This window comes from Diplodia corticola (genome assembly GCF_001883845.1).
Source record: "Diplodia corticola strain CBS 112549 chromosome Unknown scaffold49, whole genome shotgun sequence".
Classification (NCBI taxonomy): domain Eukaryota; kingdom Fungi; phylum Ascomycota; class Dothideomycetes; order Botryosphaeriales; family Botryosphaeriaceae; genus Diplodia; species Diplodia corticola.
The window spans coordinates 251,400-269,126 of record NW_017971528.1 but is presented as its reverse complement, the minus strand read 5'-3'; the positions used below and the strand labels follow the sequence as shown (position 1 = coordinate 269,126).

General features: G+C 57.4%; 7 protein-coding genes across 7 annotated transcripts; 4 read left to right on the top strand and 3 right to left on the bottom strand.

Annotated features, from left to right (window-relative positions):
• Positions 1-1,983: 1,983 nt before the first annotated feature.
• BKCO1_4900079 (uncharacterized protein) lies at positions 1,984-4,011 on the top strand (the record flags this gene model as incomplete). Its single annotated transcript, XM_020276596.1, has 1 exon — positions 1,984-4,011. The coding sequence occupies one exon, from the start codon at positions 1,984-1,986 to the stop codon at positions 4,009-4,011; it is 2,028 nt and encodes a 675-aa protein (XP_020127649.1).
• Positions 4,012-5,831: 1,820 nt separating this feature from the next.
• Positions 5,832-6,347, bottom strand: BKCO1_4900078 (uncharacterized protein; the record flags this gene model as incomplete). The annotated part of the gene is made up of 1 exon (XM_020276595.1): positions 5,832-6,347. The coding sequence occupies one exon, from the start codon at positions 6,345-6,347 to the stop codon at positions 5,832-5,834; it is 516 nt and encodes a 171-aa protein (XP_020127650.1).
• A 981-nt stretch (positions 6,348-7,328) lies between these two features.
• BKCO1_4900077 (arginyl-trna synthetase) lies at positions 7,329-9,330 on the top strand (the record flags this gene model as incomplete). Its single annotated transcript, XM_020276594.1, has 2 exons — positions 7,329-7,610; positions 7,672-9,330. 2 exons carry the CDS (start codon positions 7,329-7,331, stop codon positions 9,328-9,330), a joined length of 1,941 nt encoding a protein of 646 aa, XP_020127643.1.
• Positions 9,331-10,852: 1,522 nt separating this feature from the next.
• On the bottom strand, positions 10,853-11,206 carry BKCO1_4900076 (uncharacterized protein; the record flags this gene model as incomplete). The annotated part of the gene is made up of 1 exon (XM_020276593.1): positions 10,853-11,206. One exon carries the CDS (start codon positions 11,204-11,206, stop codon positions 10,853-10,855), a length of 354 nt encoding a protein of 117 aa, XP_020127644.1.
• A 575-nt stretch (positions 11,207-11,781) lies between these two features.
• On the top strand, positions 11,782-13,146 carry BKCO1_4900075 (rna 3-terminal phosphate cyclase; the record flags this gene model as incomplete). Its single annotated transcript, XM_020276592.1, has 1 exon — positions 11,782-13,146. The coding sequence occupies one exon, from the start codon at positions 11,782-11,784 to the stop codon at positions 13,144-13,146; it is 1,365 nt and encodes a 454-aa protein (XP_020127641.1).
• Positions 13,147-13,180: 34 nt separating this feature from the next.
• BKCO1_4900074 (mfs allantoate transporter) lies at positions 13,181-14,874 on the bottom strand (the record flags this gene model as incomplete). The annotated part of the gene is made up of 3 exons (XM_020276591.1): positions 13,181-14,438; positions 14,505-14,596; positions 14,662-14,874. 3 exons carry the CDS (start codon positions 14,872-14,874, stop codon positions 13,181-13,183), a joined length of 1,563 nt encoding a protein of 520 aa, XP_020127642.1.
• Positions 14,875-16,690: 1,816 nt separating this feature from the next.
• Positions 16,691-17,500, top strand: BKCO1_4900073 (uncharacterized protein; the record flags this gene model as incomplete). Its single annotated transcript, XM_020276590.1, has 3 exons — positions 16,691-16,736; positions 16,808-17,153; positions 17,233-17,500. 3 exons carry the CDS (start codon positions 16,691-16,693, stop codon positions 17,498-17,500), a joined length of 660 nt encoding a protein of 219 aa, XP_020127647.1.
• Between the last annotated feature and the right edge of the window lie 227 nt (positions 17,501-17,727).

Sequence of the window (17,727 nt, the reverse complement as noted above, 5' to 3'; positions counted from 1 at the left end):
CGGGATAATAGGGAGTAGTGCGGAGTTTGAGCCGAACATACGCCCGTAATGTTTATAGCGAACCAAACGGCAATGGAAATGGGCCATATCTGGACTCCAAGAAAGCAAAGACCGGCATGTTCAGCGTCTCTTGTAATACTGTAGAGCTCACTTAGCCGATGATTACATCGGCTGAGTGGCGAGAGTCTCAGGCCGTAACAAGATGCTCAAGCAACGGCTGGCCCAGCAGACCGGGCGTGACTCGTTTCGGATGTGGCCTAAACCCACGTAGCTGGCGATTGACGAGAGGTCCAATTGGACCGGCAGAGCTGTGTCGAGTGTGCTTTACGCGCGGAATACACTGGACAAGCAGGGTGCAGGTGGAGGCGGAGGCGGCCGAAGCAGTCTAGGCATTTGGCCTGGCTGGGCTCCCCACAGTTCGGAAATAGATGCACCAGTGGGCAGGTGGTCGCAATTTCCACGATCCCTCCAGCAGCTTAGTTGGCATGTGGGGAAGTGCGACATGTGCTCCAACGTGGCTAGCTCTCGGAAGGCTTGAGACTGACCGGAGGCGGCCGTAGTGGTTCAGCGGTGCTTTAGACCGCAAGCGGACAAGCCAGGTACCTGGGTACTCCAGGGATGGCAGTGGCAGGTACTCTCGCGTGTTCCTGATGCACACTGATTGACGGTGATTGACGCGGCTGGACATGTTTGCGCAGGGAGAAACCGGGCACTGATGCGTTGGCGGTCGTGCGTTGGAGCCGCAAGTACGGGACCAGAGACAAGATCATGTGTGCTCGGTTGACGCCACCGCAGCAGCAGGGCCAGGGCGATCCGGGGGTGCCGAGCAAAGGTGCAGGCGGTCCAGCCTATCGAAGGGCGCGGGCGAGGCGGTCGGGATTGTGGTCGCGGCAGCACAGCGCACGCTGCTCGGAGAGGAGGTCGACGTCAAGGCCGGCATCGTGCCGCTGACTACCAACAGGGCCGGAGCGGGCGGCGGCGGAGCAGACGGGCTGTTCAGTCGGGGCGCATGAGGTTGACGTTAGGTGAGCAGATCGTGGGCCACGCATTGGCCGCCTGTTCACCGGCCGACGGTGGATTGGGGGCGTGGAGCGACGGCAGCCAACGCTCTGGAATTCCGGGGCGCGGCATCAGAGCGAGGCCCGTGACGGCGGTCCGCGACGGTGGTCCGCAGACCCAGCACTGCAAACACGTTGTGCCGGCGTGCGGGCGTGCGTGCGTGCGTGCGTGCGTGCGTGCGTGGGCGCGTGAAGATCAGGAGCGCGCTTTGCGCCGTGCGCTTGGGGGAGAAGTGCTGGATGATGGGTGGATGGTCGCGTCTGGGGCGCGTCCGGGCGCGGCAGTGGGTGGTGGCAGGTGTGGAAGGCGCGCCGCCACACAGGCACTCGGGCGAAGGCGTGAAACGTGATTGCTGGCTTGGCCGTCGTCGGGCCAATGTGGGCGAGGGTTGTGCGACTGCTGAGATTCTCCCGCTGCTGCTGCTGCCTCCGCAGGCTGCGATCTGGACGAGTCGCCCGCCGACTAATAACTACCCTGGCCGCCCGTTCGCCTGCTCCCTCGACTCTTTTCCTCGCCGCTCCCCAGCTCCCGCTCTGCCCCGCGCCCGTCGCTGCGCGCTTTTTGCCTCTGTTGCTTGCGGTGCTTGTTAATCTGCCCGGGTTGCCGCAGCCCTACCTGCCCAACCTGCTCCTCAGGCGGCCCAACGGCCCTTGGTGCTCCCGTCGGCTGTTAAATTTATGCTTCCTCGCACCACCCCGCCTCCGGCCTCTCCCTCTCTGCCCGGCTGATCTCCCTCGCCATGCTTCCGCGCGCATTGTCCGACTGCTGAGCACCATCCACGACCCAGTGCGCGCGCACCCCGCCGAAGCGACTGCGCTTGGTGTTGTCGCCCGTCCGCCCTCGCTGATTGCCGCCGCTATCGATTACCCGAACCGAAACCCGCCGATCCACTCTGTTGCCCTGTTGCCCTCCTCCACCGCCACCATGCCTCCGCGGATGTTCCAACCCACCTGCGAGACCGACGAGTCTTCCGACGAGGGCTTCGCCGAGCCCAAGTCGCAGCCCCAGTCCAATGTCTCCGCCAAGCGCTCCTCGCAGAACGAGCTGCGTAGGACCCATGGCGCCGCCCGGCCGAACGACCTCACAAGTGATTCAGGGTATTCGAGCCGCACCGCCGCCACGGGTAGCAGCGCTGATTCCGCCAAAAGCTCGAATAGTAGAAGACGCTCGCCCGTGAAGACTGACGCCCCACCTGCCGCTCCAGAGGCCCCGGCTCCACCCACTGCCCATGCGCGCCCCAGACTGTCCGAGAGCTCCAAGAAGAAGAGTCATGCTCGCGAGAGCCCCAAGCCTTCCAAGACATCCAAGACACAGAAGGAGAGGAAGCCGGTGGTGGTGCGCCAGTCTTCCACAAGGACCAGAGCTCCATCCGTCACCCGCCCACGTCGCGACAGCGTCGGCCCAGAGTGTGAGGATCCCAACTGTGACCGGTGCCTGGGCAGGTTGAGAATAAAGCCACCGCCATTGAAGACTGGAATGGAAGACAATTACTCCTCGTACACCCCTCGGTCACCCCGCGTGCCTCCATCTCCAGGCAGGCCTCCAATTGGCTACAATCACCCGTTCGTTGAAACCCAAATCGCAGGATCAACAACGAGGTCACAAATTTACTCTCACCAGAGGCCACTCAGCTACTACAGCGGATCTAGTCTCTCAGACCGCCACAACTATCCCCAGATGAACCACGGACCGCCGCCTACAATGTGGAATCCTCAGTATGCTGCCATGATGGGCGCAGCATCTCATGCAGGGTATTACGGCGCAGTCCCTTCTTCTCCCCTTAGCGCTTCTTATGAAAGCCGTCCTCCCATATTAAGCAGAGCGAGTGAGGGATATCCTCCTCGGCCGTCCCCACAAAACTTGCCAAACCCCCGCTACGGACCTCTTGTAGCGCAACCTCTTCCGTACCAACCAGCGCCTTCCGATGACCGCTCGGATGAGGATGAGGATGAAAGTGGCCACTACCGCCATGCTCCAGCCGATCATAGCAGGAGTATCATGGGGCCACCGCCTCGTCCAACCGTCGAGCCTCCACGACGGCGACCAAGCCTGCGGTCGCAAACGACTAGTAACGTTCCCCGTGCCAGGCCGTTATCCGTTGGCTACTACGACAGAGTGGACAACTACGAAGACGATCTAGTCGAAATGACTCACTCGCTTCAACTGCCTCACAGACGTTCTTCCGTCGCTGGCTCCAATCGCAATTCCTATTACCCTTCAGTATCGAGAGGAGACCGTGTCACGATCCAACCTTCCAGGTCCGACCGACCCAGAGATTCAGAACGTGAAAGGACTAGAATCAACACGGTATACAACAGGGACGTGGCTCACCTCGAGTATGACGACACTCTCCGCCGCGACGCTAGCGCCGACGATAGAAGGAAGGACAAGCTGCACAGCGAAGTCAACAAGGTGGAAGCCTACTTGAACAGCATGAACGGCAACTCTGGCGCTGTCGCTGATAGTCTTCGCACCAACGCTGCTCGCGGCCGCGCTTCTAGCAACGCTACTCGCCCTCGAGCCAGCAGCCACTCGCAGCACAGCTATGACGGCGCCAGCCGCATTAGTGATGGAGCTCGCAGCACCTCAACGCGCAAGACCGTCAAAGACGGTAACATGGTCATCAGAATGGAGGGTGATGACATGTTCGTCGAAGGCGACATGGGCCACAAGGTTTTCAGGGTTACCACTGGCGAAGATGGCAAACAACAGATCATCATCTCCGAGACCAAAGGCAGGGAGAAGAAATATCTCGGGGAGGGCAGCCGTGTGACTACCAACACCAGCAGCAGCCGGTCTCGAAGCGATCGTGAGAGTGCTCTCCCGCGTGGTAGTAGTATTCGCGGTGGCTATGAGCCCGCTCCCGAGCCTGAACGCCCGATGAGACAACAAAGGAGAGTTCACTATGCCAACGATCCCCGACAATATTACCGACCCGAACGGAGATTCTAAACGCCTCATAGCGGCACTCGTACCGTGAACTGAAGGTGTCAAACTCAATCTCGGTTTTCTTTTGCATTTATTCTGATGGATCCAGGATTGGACATGGTTGGCTATTTGATATCCCCTTCGCGTTTCTTCCGTTTTTTTCCCCCGACCTTTTCTCCTTATCTCATGTCCTTTGACTTGATCAGCAATGAACCTAGTCTTCGGGTGGTATATTTGTTCCTTTCAAAGTCTTGTCTCTATTCGTTGGTAATGGAAAACGGCGATTGGAGCCGACCAAAATCCGGGTGGCAAAAAAAAGACAGCTCTTGCAAGAGGACCAAAAGGGGAAAAGTTGCCTCTCTATTTTCTGTTTACCCAGGGAGGACAACATGGGGAGATTACGAATTATGGCCGCTTACGACTATGATGCTACGAACGACATTTACGACCACAAAATCCCAGATGGGAGCTCCTGTTAGCTGTATGTGCTCTCACAAGAAGCACTTTCAAGGTAGTATTGATACTACGATGTTTGGCTTGGCACTTGTTTTCTCTTTTTCTTGTCGTAGCCTCCGCGTTTACTCTCCCAGTACGCATCTGGATTACGCAACTTCTCATCTTTCGTTATCCACAGGTAGCAAGTTGGCGCGAGTGCTCATTCCTCAAATTCCCCTCAATCTCCTCCTATAACTCCTACAAATTCTCTTCATACCCCTCCGTCGCATTAGTCCTTCAGTGCGTTCAAGAGATCGCATTGTACTGGAACGCAAAATCAGCGGGTGGACGTTGTTTAGCATTCTTGTTTGGGGAAGGCTCTTTCAAAGACTATATGGCTTGGTGCCTTACTTTAAATCATTACATGGTTTTTCTCATATGGCAAAATTCTTGACGTTCCCTTTCAATGACGTCGAATGGGTGTTCGCAATCTTGGTGTCAAAAGTCGTTCTCGTATCCAAACTAAGGGCAAAACATGGCTGGCAGTCCGTTCGGGAAGAGGGCGAGGCGTCTGGCACCGGCGTGCATGAGGCAAGGGCGCATTCGGGATCTTTTGACGCAACGGAACGGGATCGATCCAGGCGGGTTTAGAGGATGATTGGGCAGCAATGAAGCGAGGGCACCTTCAAAATGGGCAGCTGTAATAATGGATAAAATGGCATCAAATCCTCGCTACCGCCACCGTAAACTCGATGCCTCGTCGAAGTGTTTGTTGTTGTTCCTCTGGCGACTGGCTGGTTTTGCATTTGCGTCACACGGCTGCGGAGTCCAGCTCCCTGGGGCCGGCGTTCAATGCGAATGATGCAAGGGGAAAGAAGGTGCTCCGCGGGCGGATTCGGAGCAAACGGTGATACGAGATAAGACAGCCCTGCAATTAAGCAGGTGAGATTCTTGGAGGATTACCCTTGCTTGATCCTTGGGAGGTGGGAGCCCAATCGCGCAGCTACACTCAGGCCTTCGGAGAGCATGCATTATTCTTGCATGGCTCGGCCTGATGATCGATAGCCGTGGAGGGCACATTTGTTCCGATTTCAAGACAGGAAACTGAAAGGGCGTGAAGTTGGACAAGGTAGTTGTATGTAAGCTCGTCCCGAAACCCTCCCCTCAGATACCGAGGATATCTCTAAGAAAAAAGGCATGATTTCGTGAGTTGAAATGGGAAAAGACAGACAGACGGCAGATGAGAGATAATGTACAAAGGATATGCGTCTGCACGCCGTCGCTTCAACGCTGAATCAGGAAAAAGCCCACAACTCCATGCTTCTCCAAGCACCGGGCGCTTTTTTTTTTCGCGCCTCCCGGGGTCGTGGCGGTAGTGGGGGTGGTGGTTGTGTTGGTGGGGGCCCCGATCAAGCCTTCAGCTTCTTGAGGACCTCCTCGACCCACTCTTCCAGGGTGTTGAACAGCGGGACGCCGGCACGCTCGCAGACGAGCTCGACGTTGCCCTTGCGGTAGAAGCCGTCGGGGCAGCAGACGACCATCTTGCCGCTCGACGCGAAGAGGCCGAGCTCGAGCAGCGAGATGGGGGCCTTTGTGTCCGGGTGGAAGTGCATGGCGACGACGTCGCAGCGCTCCTGCATGTCCAGCTCCCACTCGACCTGCTCGCGGAAGCGCGGGTCGTCCTTGCTCTGCTTCCAGTCGTTGTCCCAGTCGGGCCGCCGCGGGTTGAGGATGGTGATGGGCAGGTGCGCGATCCGGTCCGTCACGACCGTCTGCCAGTCCTCGGCCTTGCCCATCTCGATGCTGCCCGCGAGGAAGATGGAGCGCCCTTCGAGCTTGGGCGGGTAGTTGGGGGCCAGGTAGATTTTGGCGTTGCGCCCCGCGGTGGAGGCGGTGGTGTTGGTGGTGGCGGGGTTTGCGGCCATGATTGGGCTGTGGTTTGGGGGCGGGAATGGGTGAGTTGGGTTGAGGAAATGTGTGAGTGACGAGGTTATATGGTGATACAACAGAGCCGTGACTACCGCAGATACCTTTTTGTATGTGGGCACGAGGGTAGGCGCCAAATGTGCCTTGGCCCTGAGGCTTGCTGCTGCTCCACTGGTGGGGGCGGTTGGGGCCTGTGCCGCGGGGCTGAGTGCAGCCACAGGCTGTCATCCTTCTTTGCCATCACCGAGCGGTGTGTGTGCAGACGATCTAGCAGAATGACTCCACGAACAGGCGCAGCAGTAGCTGATCACGCCCGTAGCCGTGCGCAGCTGGCACAGCAGACCGTACCGCGCGCTAGGTCTATGTACATACAATGCTATTGTACAGCGCAGCCCCGCAAAGACCCTTAGGCGCGCGCGCTAGGTACATGAGCAGCGCAAACTGCTTAGTGAACGGGGCGTGCGAACAAAGAACAGCAAAGTCGGCTCAGCTGTTCCGCGCGCTTCAGCTAAAGCTCTCGGAGAGCAGACATGTGCGCTGACTGCAGTGCCACTGACACTATTGATCCTTCTCCGAGCACTGGCAGGTGCCTGGCAACCAACATTCCCCCACCTCGGTATGCAGCACTCTTGCGACGGAGCTGAACGCCATTGATGGATCGCCGGGGTGATGGGCGCGGATGCGCGAGGCGTGGTGCACGGCGCGTGGCTGGTGGGGTTCGGATTCCTGAGTCATGAGAAGAAATTTTGGCGCGGGCTGCCATCGATGACTGAATTGCGGCGACCCCACTTGGAATTCTACGAGCCTGTATGCAAGCCCAACGCCATCTTCTGCGCAGGCCTTTGGACTCCAGTCTCCGTGCCCTATACCCCAAGCCTGCCCGACCGCTGTGCCGCGCCTTCGCCCTGCTCGCTCCGAAGCTTCAGCTCCGCCATTCCTTGCCGCACCTGCTGGACCGCCCCGTACGCCGCACCTTCACCATGGCCCCATCTGTCGACGACGTCGCTGCGACCTTGAAGAATTTCGGCCTCTCCGACGTGCCCAAGGCACCGAACACCCACCCGGAGCTGAATCCTTTCGACATCTACCGCTCTCACATCACCAACCTGCTCGCGCAGTCCAGCGGCGTCGACCCCAAGATCATATACCCTACCCTCCAATGGACCCAGTCGCTCGAGAAGGGTGACTTGACTCTTGCCGTCCCCGCCCTGAGGCTCAAGGGCAAGAAGCCCGACGAGCTCGCCAAGGAACTCGCTGAGAAGGTAAGCCCATGGCACCGCATCACTCGCCCGCCAACCCGACGTTGATCTCACCCGCGCTCAGTTCCCCGAATCGCCGCTCGTCGAGCCGCCTACCGCCCTCGGTACCTTCCTCCAATTCTTCTTCAAACCAGCGCCCCTCAGCAACCTCGTCATCCCCTCCATCCTCAAGAATGGCAGCACCTACGGTCTCAACCCTGTCTTTGGCCTGAAGGACGAGTCGGACCCTTCAAAGGGCCGCAAGAAGATCATCATCGAGTTCTCCTCGCCCAACATCGCGAAGCCCTTCGGCTACGCCCATCTCCGCAGCACAATCATTGGCGGTTTCCTCGCCAAGCTGTACGAGGGTGCGGGATGGGAGGTCATCCGCATGAACTACCTGGGCGACTGGGGCAGGCAATACGGCATCCTGGCCGTCGGCTACGGCAAGTTCGGCGACGAGGCGAAGCTCAAGGCGGACCCCATCAAGCACCTGGTCGAGGTGTACCAGCAGATGACCAAGATCCAGAAGGAGGAGGATGAGCAGATCAAGCAGAAGACGGACGCCATTGCGGCGCTGAAGAAGGAGGGCAAGGAGGACGAGGCCGCCAAGGCGCAGCCCGAGCTGGACGAGCTCGTCAAGAAGAGTGTCAGCCAGCAGGCTCGTGACTACTTCAAGCGCATGGAGGCCGGCGAGAAGGAGCCCATGGAGTTCTGGAAGTGGTGCCGTGACGTCTCCATTGAGGCCCTCGAGAAGTCGTATGCTCGCCTGAACGTGCACTACGACGTGTACTCGGGCGAGTCTCAGGTCAAGAACGAGAGCATGGAGAATGCTGCCAAGCAGCTTCAGGAGTCGGGCACGTCTGAGAATTCCGAGGGCGCCGTCCTCGTCGACCTGACCAAGCACAGCAAGAAGCTGGGCAAGGCTCTGGTCCAAAAGAAGGACGGCACCTCGCTCTACCTGACCCGTGATATCGGCGCTGCCGTGGAGCGTTACAACACGTACAACTTCGACAAGATGATTTACGTTGTCGCAACGCAGCAGGACCTGCACCTTGCCCAGCTTTTCAAGATCATTGAGCTGATGGGCCGCAAGGACATTGCCGAAAAGTGCCAGCACATCAACTTCGGTATGGTCAACAAGATGTCGACTCGTCTGGGTACTGCCAAGGCGCTCGACGAGGTTCTGAACATCGTCGGCGAGCAGATGCACGATGTCATGAAGAGCAACCAGGCCAAGTACGAGCAGGTCGCGGACCCGGCCAAGACGGCCGACATCCTCGGCATTGCCGCCGTCATGGTCCAGGACATGAAGGGCAAGCGCATCAACAACTACGACTTCGACCTCTCCCGCATGACGTCGTTCGAGGGCGACACCGGCCCTTACCTCGAGTACGCCCACGCCCGGCTGTGCAGCATCGTCCGCAAGGCGGACATCAAGGAGGAGGACCTCGTCTCGGCGGACCTGTCGCTGCTGAAGGAGAAGCACGCCCACGACGTGCTCAGGCTGATTGCCCAGTGGCCCGACGTCTTCAACGACACGCTGAAGAAGCAGGAGCCCGCCACCGTCCTGACGTATCTGTTCAAGATGACGCACGCCGTCAGCTCGTCCTATGACCACCTCCAGGTCGTCGGTTCTGAGGAGTCGGTGAAGAAGGCCCGCATGGCGCTGTACGTCGCCGCTAGGCAGGTCCTGAGGAACGGTCTGACTCTGCTGGGCATCACCCCCGTTGACCGTATGTAAACGGTGTGCCGAAAACGGACCTGAATGTGCGCGCTTTTCGACGGGGCTGTGCGCAAAGGTGTGGTGTGACCGCGCTCTAGCTTTGTGGCTGGTGCAACGCGACGGAATTATGATTGAACAAACGAAAAAAGTAAGGGAAGGCAAGGCTATTAAATCAAAAGAAGAGAGGAAGATGCCATCATATGATTTTGTCAGATGGCAAAAGAAGAAAAAAAAGAAGAAGAAGACAAGTTCTGCCACGGCAGCTTAGACGTTGATAGCGTGAAATTAAAGCATTTGAGCATATGGATTGACCCTCCCTTTTCATGTATATACATACAACACAACTACGAAAGCGGCCTGCACAACTCCAGGGTTTGTCCCTCGGTTGTGAGTACTCCGTTTGACCCCCACGATAAGCAAGAGGAGAGACTTGCGGACCGTGCAACAACACTCGATGCACAGCCTCCATCCTCTACAATGGGGCGAATGTTTTCAGCCCCATCGGGGACGGACACGGACCTTGCATGAACTACTCTCTCATGTTCCCACATGGGCAGCCACATTATTGCCCGGGGTTCCCCAGGTAATATCGTCACATCCACATGGGGCCGGGCCACATGGCAACGCAGCAAGGCGGAATTTTGTGGCCTCTCCGGGACACATTGCCACGTGGGAGAAAGAGTCCGAGCGGTGGGTTACATGTGCTCAGCCACCACGCGATTCAACTTGACTGGTAGATCGTGCAGGGTCTAGAAGGAAAATCCTTTTCGTGATTATTCCCTCATGGTTTGCGACGAATAAGGGAAAGGGGGGGGCCGAGGGAGGATCGCGGGTTCGGAGGATTATTCTGTGGTGAGTTTGCTGTTTAGCGCCTCTTTTTTTCACACTGCCACTGTCGTTGATCGATGGTCGATGTGTGGTGCGTGCTCTTTGTTACTCTCGTGGGAGGGGGAGAGGATGCGAGGCTGTGAGGCAGCCTTGCGTCGCCGCGTTGTTTTGCCCTTTTTTTTTTTGGTGGTGTGGTGATGGCAGTAGTGGTGTCTTTTTTCTCCCTTGGTTTCTGCCTAGATTATGGGTCAGATATGGATCTCTACTTACGCAGGCAGTTGGATTCTCCATCTAGATGTTGTCGTATAGTTTTGGAACCTGTCTCCATCCGGAAGTGTGCTTTTATTTCCTATGCGGAAATGAAAAGAGAGGAGTATTTGCAGTCTTCGCGGGATAGGGAACGATGAAGCATTATGCAACCTATTGTTGGTTCTGGTACCTTGGCTCTTCACATGCTCTTTGAGACTCCTCACGTGGCTAACAGCGTTGGATCAACTGGCAGCTGGGGCTCGATGAATGATTGGTAACGTGATGTATTAATTATTGAATAAAAATCGCTTTGCCACTTGTTTTGCAATACCGCATGCCGGTCATACAATCATTGCACATTGGGGGGGATGGCATCTATCTACTTGGTGCGATCCGGAAGCCTACGAACCAGCGACGTAAATGGTCAGCGCACGGAAAGAAAAGAAGATACGAGTGCTCGTACCTACGCTTTCTCCTCGGCTTCGGCCGCCAGCTTGACCTCAAGCACGTCCTTGCCGACGCCGCTGCGCTCGATCAGGTGGAGGACGGCTTCGGTGTTGTCGTCGGTCAGGGCGGTGGTGGAGGGGAAGGTCTTGTGGTCGCGGCCGGCCATGGCCCAACGGACCTTGATGGCCTCGACCTTCTGGTCGCCCTTCTTCTTGGCGTACTTGGCCATGAACTCCTGGCAGTTGGGCGACGAGGTGGCGGTCGACTCGATCTTGGCGCTCAGGTCGGCCAGCGAGACGCTGGGCGAGACGAGGAGCACCTCGTGGCGGGACGAGCCGTCGATGTTGAAGATGATGGGGAAGGCCGACATGGTGGATGATTCGGGAAAGGCGGTTGTTGTCAGACGGGAAGGAGGATGAGGTTAATGCAGGAAGATGGCCTCGGCCGGTCGCGAGAGGACATATTTTTGAAGCCGGATGCTGGTAACAAGTTTTGCGCCTGTGAGACGGAGGTGCTGCCGGCGTCGACGTCACTGCGCAGACAGCAGGGCGGCAAATCCGGGTTGATGTGGGAGACAGCGTCACAGCCCTACGATGATGCCCGTTGCGTTGGTGGCGTAAGCGCCCGGCTGCGCCTTCCCTCTCTTTCGACGACAACACCATGATGCGTCTATCCCTGTGCTCCCATCGCCCGCGGTGCGCCTGCATCTTCTTGCATCTCGAGCTGCGGCCAGCGTCAATTGAGCTCGCATGCCTTGACCACTTCAGCCACCAGACTGCCCCAGGCAGCAACGAGGCTGAGCAGCGCTGACTCTCCGGCCGCCGCTCGCTGTTGACTCACCCTGCACTATAGAGCCATGTCCACTGCTGCTCGAAAGCGCGCCCGCCACCCGCTCCGCTTTCTGCTTCCACTGACCCAGAGAGAATCCACTTGTTACTGCAGCTCATGGCGTGCATTGATGGAACAACGCTGGAGGGCGGCGGCCAGCTTCTCCGCATCTCGGTGGGCCTGGCTGCTCTGACGGCCGAGCCCATCCGCATCACCCGCATCCGAGCAAATCGCAGAGGCAAGAGCGGGCTGAAGGCACAGCATCTCTCTGCCGTCCAATGGCTAGCCCTCGCCAGCAGAGCCATCTCCGCGGGTGCTGAGCAGCAGAGCCAGACCCTCGACTTCTTTCCACGTGCCGACGTCCGCGGCGAAATCAAGTCTCCTCAGAAAGCCAACATCATCGACATCGGCAGCGCTGGAAGCATTGGCCTCGTCTTCCAAGCCGTGCTCCCTTTCATCCTGTTCTCCGGCCGCCCGTCAAACAAGCCATTCGCAATAACCATCCATGGCGGAACCAACGTGTCTCTTTCACCCTCATACGACTACATCCATCAGGTCCTCCTACCCACCTTGTCCCTCATCGGCCTGCCGCCCATCACAGCAAACCTCCACCAAAGAGGCTGGATGCGCGGCCCCAAAGGCTCCATCACCTTCACCGTAACCTCCATGCCCCGTTCCCAGACCCTGCCGCCCTTCCGCCTCGAGAACCGAGGGCCCATCGGATCCATAACCGCCACCATCCTTGCCCCATCATACTGCCAGGGCCAAGCCGAGCGCAAACTGCACAGCGTGCTCGCCGCCAGCTTCCCCCACCTCGACCCCCAGGCGGGCGCCTTCGCCGTGACCTTTGAGAAGAGCTCACACAAGGACCTCTACCTTCTCCTCGTCGCGACGTCGTCGACCGGCCACAGGCTCGGCCGCGACTGGCTGTACAACGAGAAAATCACCGCCGTGCCCGCCGCTGTGGACAGGCTGATTGAGCGCGTCGCTCGAGAGTTGGTCGAAGAGGTGAGGCATGGCGGTTGCGTTGATGCGTACCTGCGCGACCAGCTCGTCGTCTTTCAGGGGCTGGCGGACGCGGAGAGCTTCGTGGATGGCGGCCGGGATGAGCATCGAGGGGGAAATGTCGCGCCGAGTTTGCATGCGCGCACGGCGGAGTGGGTGGTTGAGAAGATTTTGGGTGCGCGGTTCGATGGGGCCGGAGGGTGCCGAGGTGTGGGTTTCAAGGCGGGCGAGAGGTATTCGGAGAGGGCAAGGGCGGGTGGGGAGAGGTGTGTTCGCAGGGCGGCGAGTCTGGGGTCCTTGAAAGATCGAAAAACACTGTTCGGCTTTGGAGACGAGGTTGTGGCTGGAAGGGCACTTCGTAGATCGATGACCTTCGATGGTGAGAGCAGCCGGAGCTGGGGGAGTCGATTTGATACTGTCGAGTCGCCATCTTTCAACCTGCCACTGCGGAGCAGAAGGCTTCCTTCAGCATCGTAACATTTCCGAAAACCAGACTAATTCCTTCCTTCCCTCACAAGCAATACCTGAAATGCTTATTCTCCACATCCGTCTGATCCCTAAACCCTTCCTTCATCGCCGCCTCATCCGCCCCGTTCACCGTCCGCTCCCCCACCCCCATTGCCTTGTCCCTCCTCTTATTCTCCCACCACATGACCTGCCTTAGCACGAATGCCAGCACTATAATCGCCGCATAGCACACGCACAGTGCAATGATGGCCGACTCATACCGCGGCGCCTCGCGCGCAAAAAACAGCTGGGCCCCCACGATATTCCCCGCCGCATACCACACGAACCACAACCCGTTCGTCATGGTGCGCTTCGAATGCCCCGCGATATTACTCGTCATCAGATTCCACGCCAGGATCACCGGCGCCCCCACAATATACTGCAGCCACGTGCACCCGACCAGGCTCCACCTCTCGTCCAGACTGGTAAGCCGTATCCCAATCAGCCCTCCCAGCGGCGGCAGGCATATCGCCATCAACAACCAGCACCGGACATCGCGCCACCTGCCCGCGGCGACGCCGCACAGCGGCACTACGACGAACTCGATGGCCCCCGTCGGGAGCTGCAGGAGGGTGGCGCTGATGCCGGAGAAGCCGAAGCCCTTGATGAGGGAGGAAGCGAAGTTGGACACACCGCCGTTGATGATGCCGCAGGCGCAGCCGATGAAGACGAGACACCAGACCTTTGCGTCGGCGAGCGCGGCCGCGGCCTGGCGCGGCAGGAAGCGCGTGTTCTTGACGCCCATCATGTTCTCGGCGATGCGGTGCACGGCGACGACGCGCTCCTTGTGGGTGAGGAAGCGCGCGGCCGACGGCGCGTCGGGCATCAGCCACAGGAAGACGACGCCCCACGCGAAGTTGAGCGCGCCGATGACGAGGAAGATGAGCTGCCACGCTTTGAGCGAGTGGTCGGTCGCGTGCCCGAGCCCGTACCCGAGCAGCGCGCCCACCATGGTCGCCATGCCGTTGAAGGCGAGGAAGAGGCACATGCGCAGCGGCTGCTCGCTGCGCGTGTAGAACATGGACGTGATGTTCATGATGGCCGGGGAGATGCCGGCTTCGAACATGCCGAGGGTGAAGCGCAGGACCATCATCCCCGCGAAGTCTTTGGCCGCGACGTGGCAGACGAGGATGACGGCCCAGACGAGGAGCATGCCGCCGGTGAATTTGGCGACGGGGAGCTTTTGGATGAGGAGGTTGGACGGGATCGCCCAGAAGAGGTAGCCGAAGTTGAAGATGGAGGCCGTCCAGGAGTAGCGTTGGCTGTTGGTGTGGGTGTGTGTCAGTTGGTGGGCGGCGGGGTGTCTGGCTGTGGGATCGCGAACTCACCCGCCGAGGCCGAGGTCTTCCTTGAGTGAATACGCCGAAGCGTAGTTCAGTGAGAGCTTGTCAAGGAATTGAAGGGTGTAGGTAATGCAGATCTGACCACACTGAGCATCAGCGACCACGCGCAATCATCGGCATATATGGCAATCGGGGAGCTTACAATGGGCAGGATGACCCTGTCGATTTTCCTGAGAACTTTTTTCCTCTCCGCCTCGAGCTCCTCCTTGGAGTACTGCTGGACCTCGAGGTAGAGCTGTGCGCCAATGTCTTCTTGCATCCGCTGGTCCACAACCACCGCTTCCAGCGACCCCTCGGCCACGTCCGACTCCGGCACCGACACGGGGTCCGCGATCTTCTTTTCGACGTCCGCCATGTTTGACTTCTTCTGCTGCTCGTCTGCCAAGACCCCGACCGGCCGATGATGGGAAGGGGGGAAAGAAGGCGTGGATCAGGTGGTGATGAGTGAAAGAGAGAGGGGGGCTCTGGAGTCAAAAGCCATAATATTATCGTTGATAGACATCATGCAACGGCGGACGCTAATGCGAAGGCCGCTCGTCCAGGTATCCTATCAACTGCGTCAAGGGCGTTGATAGGCATGCGGAACAACCTCAAGTGACTAGGGATTGGCTGGATGGCGGCGGAATCTGCAACCCCCCCAACCTCGATTGCCTCCATTGCGCTCCAAAGCGGTTCGGCGGTGTGCTCCAATAGGAAGGGCGAAGCAGAGCATAGATGGGGAATCGGCTTATCGTCGGCGGGCGGCTGAGGATGCCGATGGATGCAGGTGGTGGGACAACTGCCCCGCAACGAGGGCAAGGATGGATGGCTCCAGATAAGCGTAGATAAAGCCCGCGGAAGCTTTATCGGCGTAGGTCTGTTGGTATGTGCGCTCGACGTGACGCTACCACGATGGGTTGCGGAAGATTTGAGCCTTTTTGAGCTCTGTCGAGAACGCTACACTCTTCTTACATGGGTGGTAGAAATTAGCGAGATAGGGGAATCGGATCAACTATTCATTGAAGTGTATTTCGATATCTCGGAGACAGATGTGGGCAGTATCAACCGTGTTGGAAGCCCGCTATGCCGTTGGCAGCCCTCGGATACGAGCCGAACGGTGGCGTCACTTGTCCGAGCTGAACGGCAAGGTTTGGGGTTTATTTTTCCTTTATTTAGATCCGAAGAATCCAAGACTGAGAAAATGCACGGTAACATCATTTGAACTGCGATCGATACCATTGACTTATAAGGAAATGTCTCTTTTTTAGTGCGTAATTTTATGCCAATACCATCGCCGCCGCCGCCGCCGCCGCCGTCTTGATCCTTATAATGAACACCTCCTTAAACCTAATACTATAATAACAAGCGCTGTGTGTATCTTATCTTTATAAAAATTCGTGACTTAAGTGCTAAGATGCCGTAATCCTGCTCAAGATCGTGATAGCGGTACAAACATTCTTTGAACACGTATCTTCTTATAGTGCGATGATGCGGTAAAAAGTTTTCCTGCAGAAGGGTCTCGCTACCAAAATATAAGGCGAGGGAGGGCTAATATCACGGAGAACCCCTACTAAAATGGCAGATGATTATCCAGGCGACGACGCATCTACGTTAACAGTAACACCGGCTCAGAGTCGGCTGCGACAGCGTAGATCTCTTGCTATGACACATGGCGGCTGTAGAATGGGCCGCAGCTAAGACGACAGATCTGTTCGTATGTTACGAACATTTGCCCTATAAAATTTGAAAGAATCTCGGTCACCCGACCACCTATCTACTCGGCCCCTTGAGTTTTCGGTAGCCCCCATTCATATTTCCTGTACCGAATAATAGCATACATCCCACAAACCCGCGGCATTATCACTATTCATCGTACCGCAGCAGAAAGCCTGTACCATATTCTCGGCCTTCTCAGGTCTGTATTTCCACAAGCTCCAATGGTGGCGCCATGAATCAACAGTTTTTCATTGAGCTCTGTGGGTCGAGTGTACCCTGGGAATTCAGCTCAACCATTATTTAGTCATGAGTGCACCCTCACCAGCTACCATTCTTGCCATCTTAGTGCGGTGGCAACTGCGGTTCGATTACGGGGACCGGATCGCAGACACAAACTCTTCGCTCTTAAAAGCTGCTCGACCCAACCTGAAATCCCCGACCTCAACCTCAACCTCAGAATCCTTGCAAGAGCGTCAATGTCCCCCAAGGCAAACATGTACGGGATGCTGGGCAAAGACTCACGTAAGAAGTTCTTCGTACCCAAGCAAGCCATGCTGACACATTGACGCTCACTGACTGGCCAATGATTCCAGATCCCTCGAACGAGTCGCAGTCCAACATCGACGGCGTCCAATCGATCTCGAGCATGGCCTCGTCGGATGATTCCGAGAAGACGCGATCAGTCACCCCGACGAGAGAAGAACAGCTCTCGGCAGACTTGGACGCCCTGCGCATTGCGACAAACCTCCTCAAGGAGGCGCTCGAAAATCTCCAGAAGGTCCGCGCTCAAGAAAAGGAGGCGCAGACCAAGGTGCTCATCGACATCACCAACCATTACGGTAGCATCAAGATGAATATCGACACCGTCGGGCAGGACGTAAACCTCAGGCAGGACGTCAAATTTTCCAGCACGCGCGGCTTCAACTCCAATCAGATCGGGTAAGCAACCTCCCCCCCCCTCGCCCTTCACCCAGCTTAATTCCGTACATAAGATTTATGTCAACCATTACGCATGTAGTGAGTACAATAATTGGGCGCGCTGGCAAAATCATAATATCACAAAAGAAACGCGCCACTACATGACCTTGACACCCCTTGTCTCGGTCCACACCGGCTGGTTGATCAAAGATTTCCCCCACACGCCCGAGGACTTCTCCAATCTGAACCGAACATCCCTGATCAGACTGATCCATGAAGTGCGCACGCATGCACCTTACCAGGACTTGGACCATATCTCGAAAATGCGGGAGACATTCCGCATTGCTATCGGTCAGCCGCAAATCTAGGAGCATGGTCGAGACAAAAACAGCGGAAAGGAAAAAAAATAAAAGAGCGCACGACAGCCGCGACATAGGAGAGCTCTTGAAGGGATAGGTCGGAGACATTCCACAGAACAACACAGATAGAAAATGGAAACACGAGGTGTGTAAAAGACAGATTCGTGACTTTGCTTTTCTTTCGGTGCTGTAATAAACCCAACCATACGCGCCATGCATAAAAATACCTACACGTA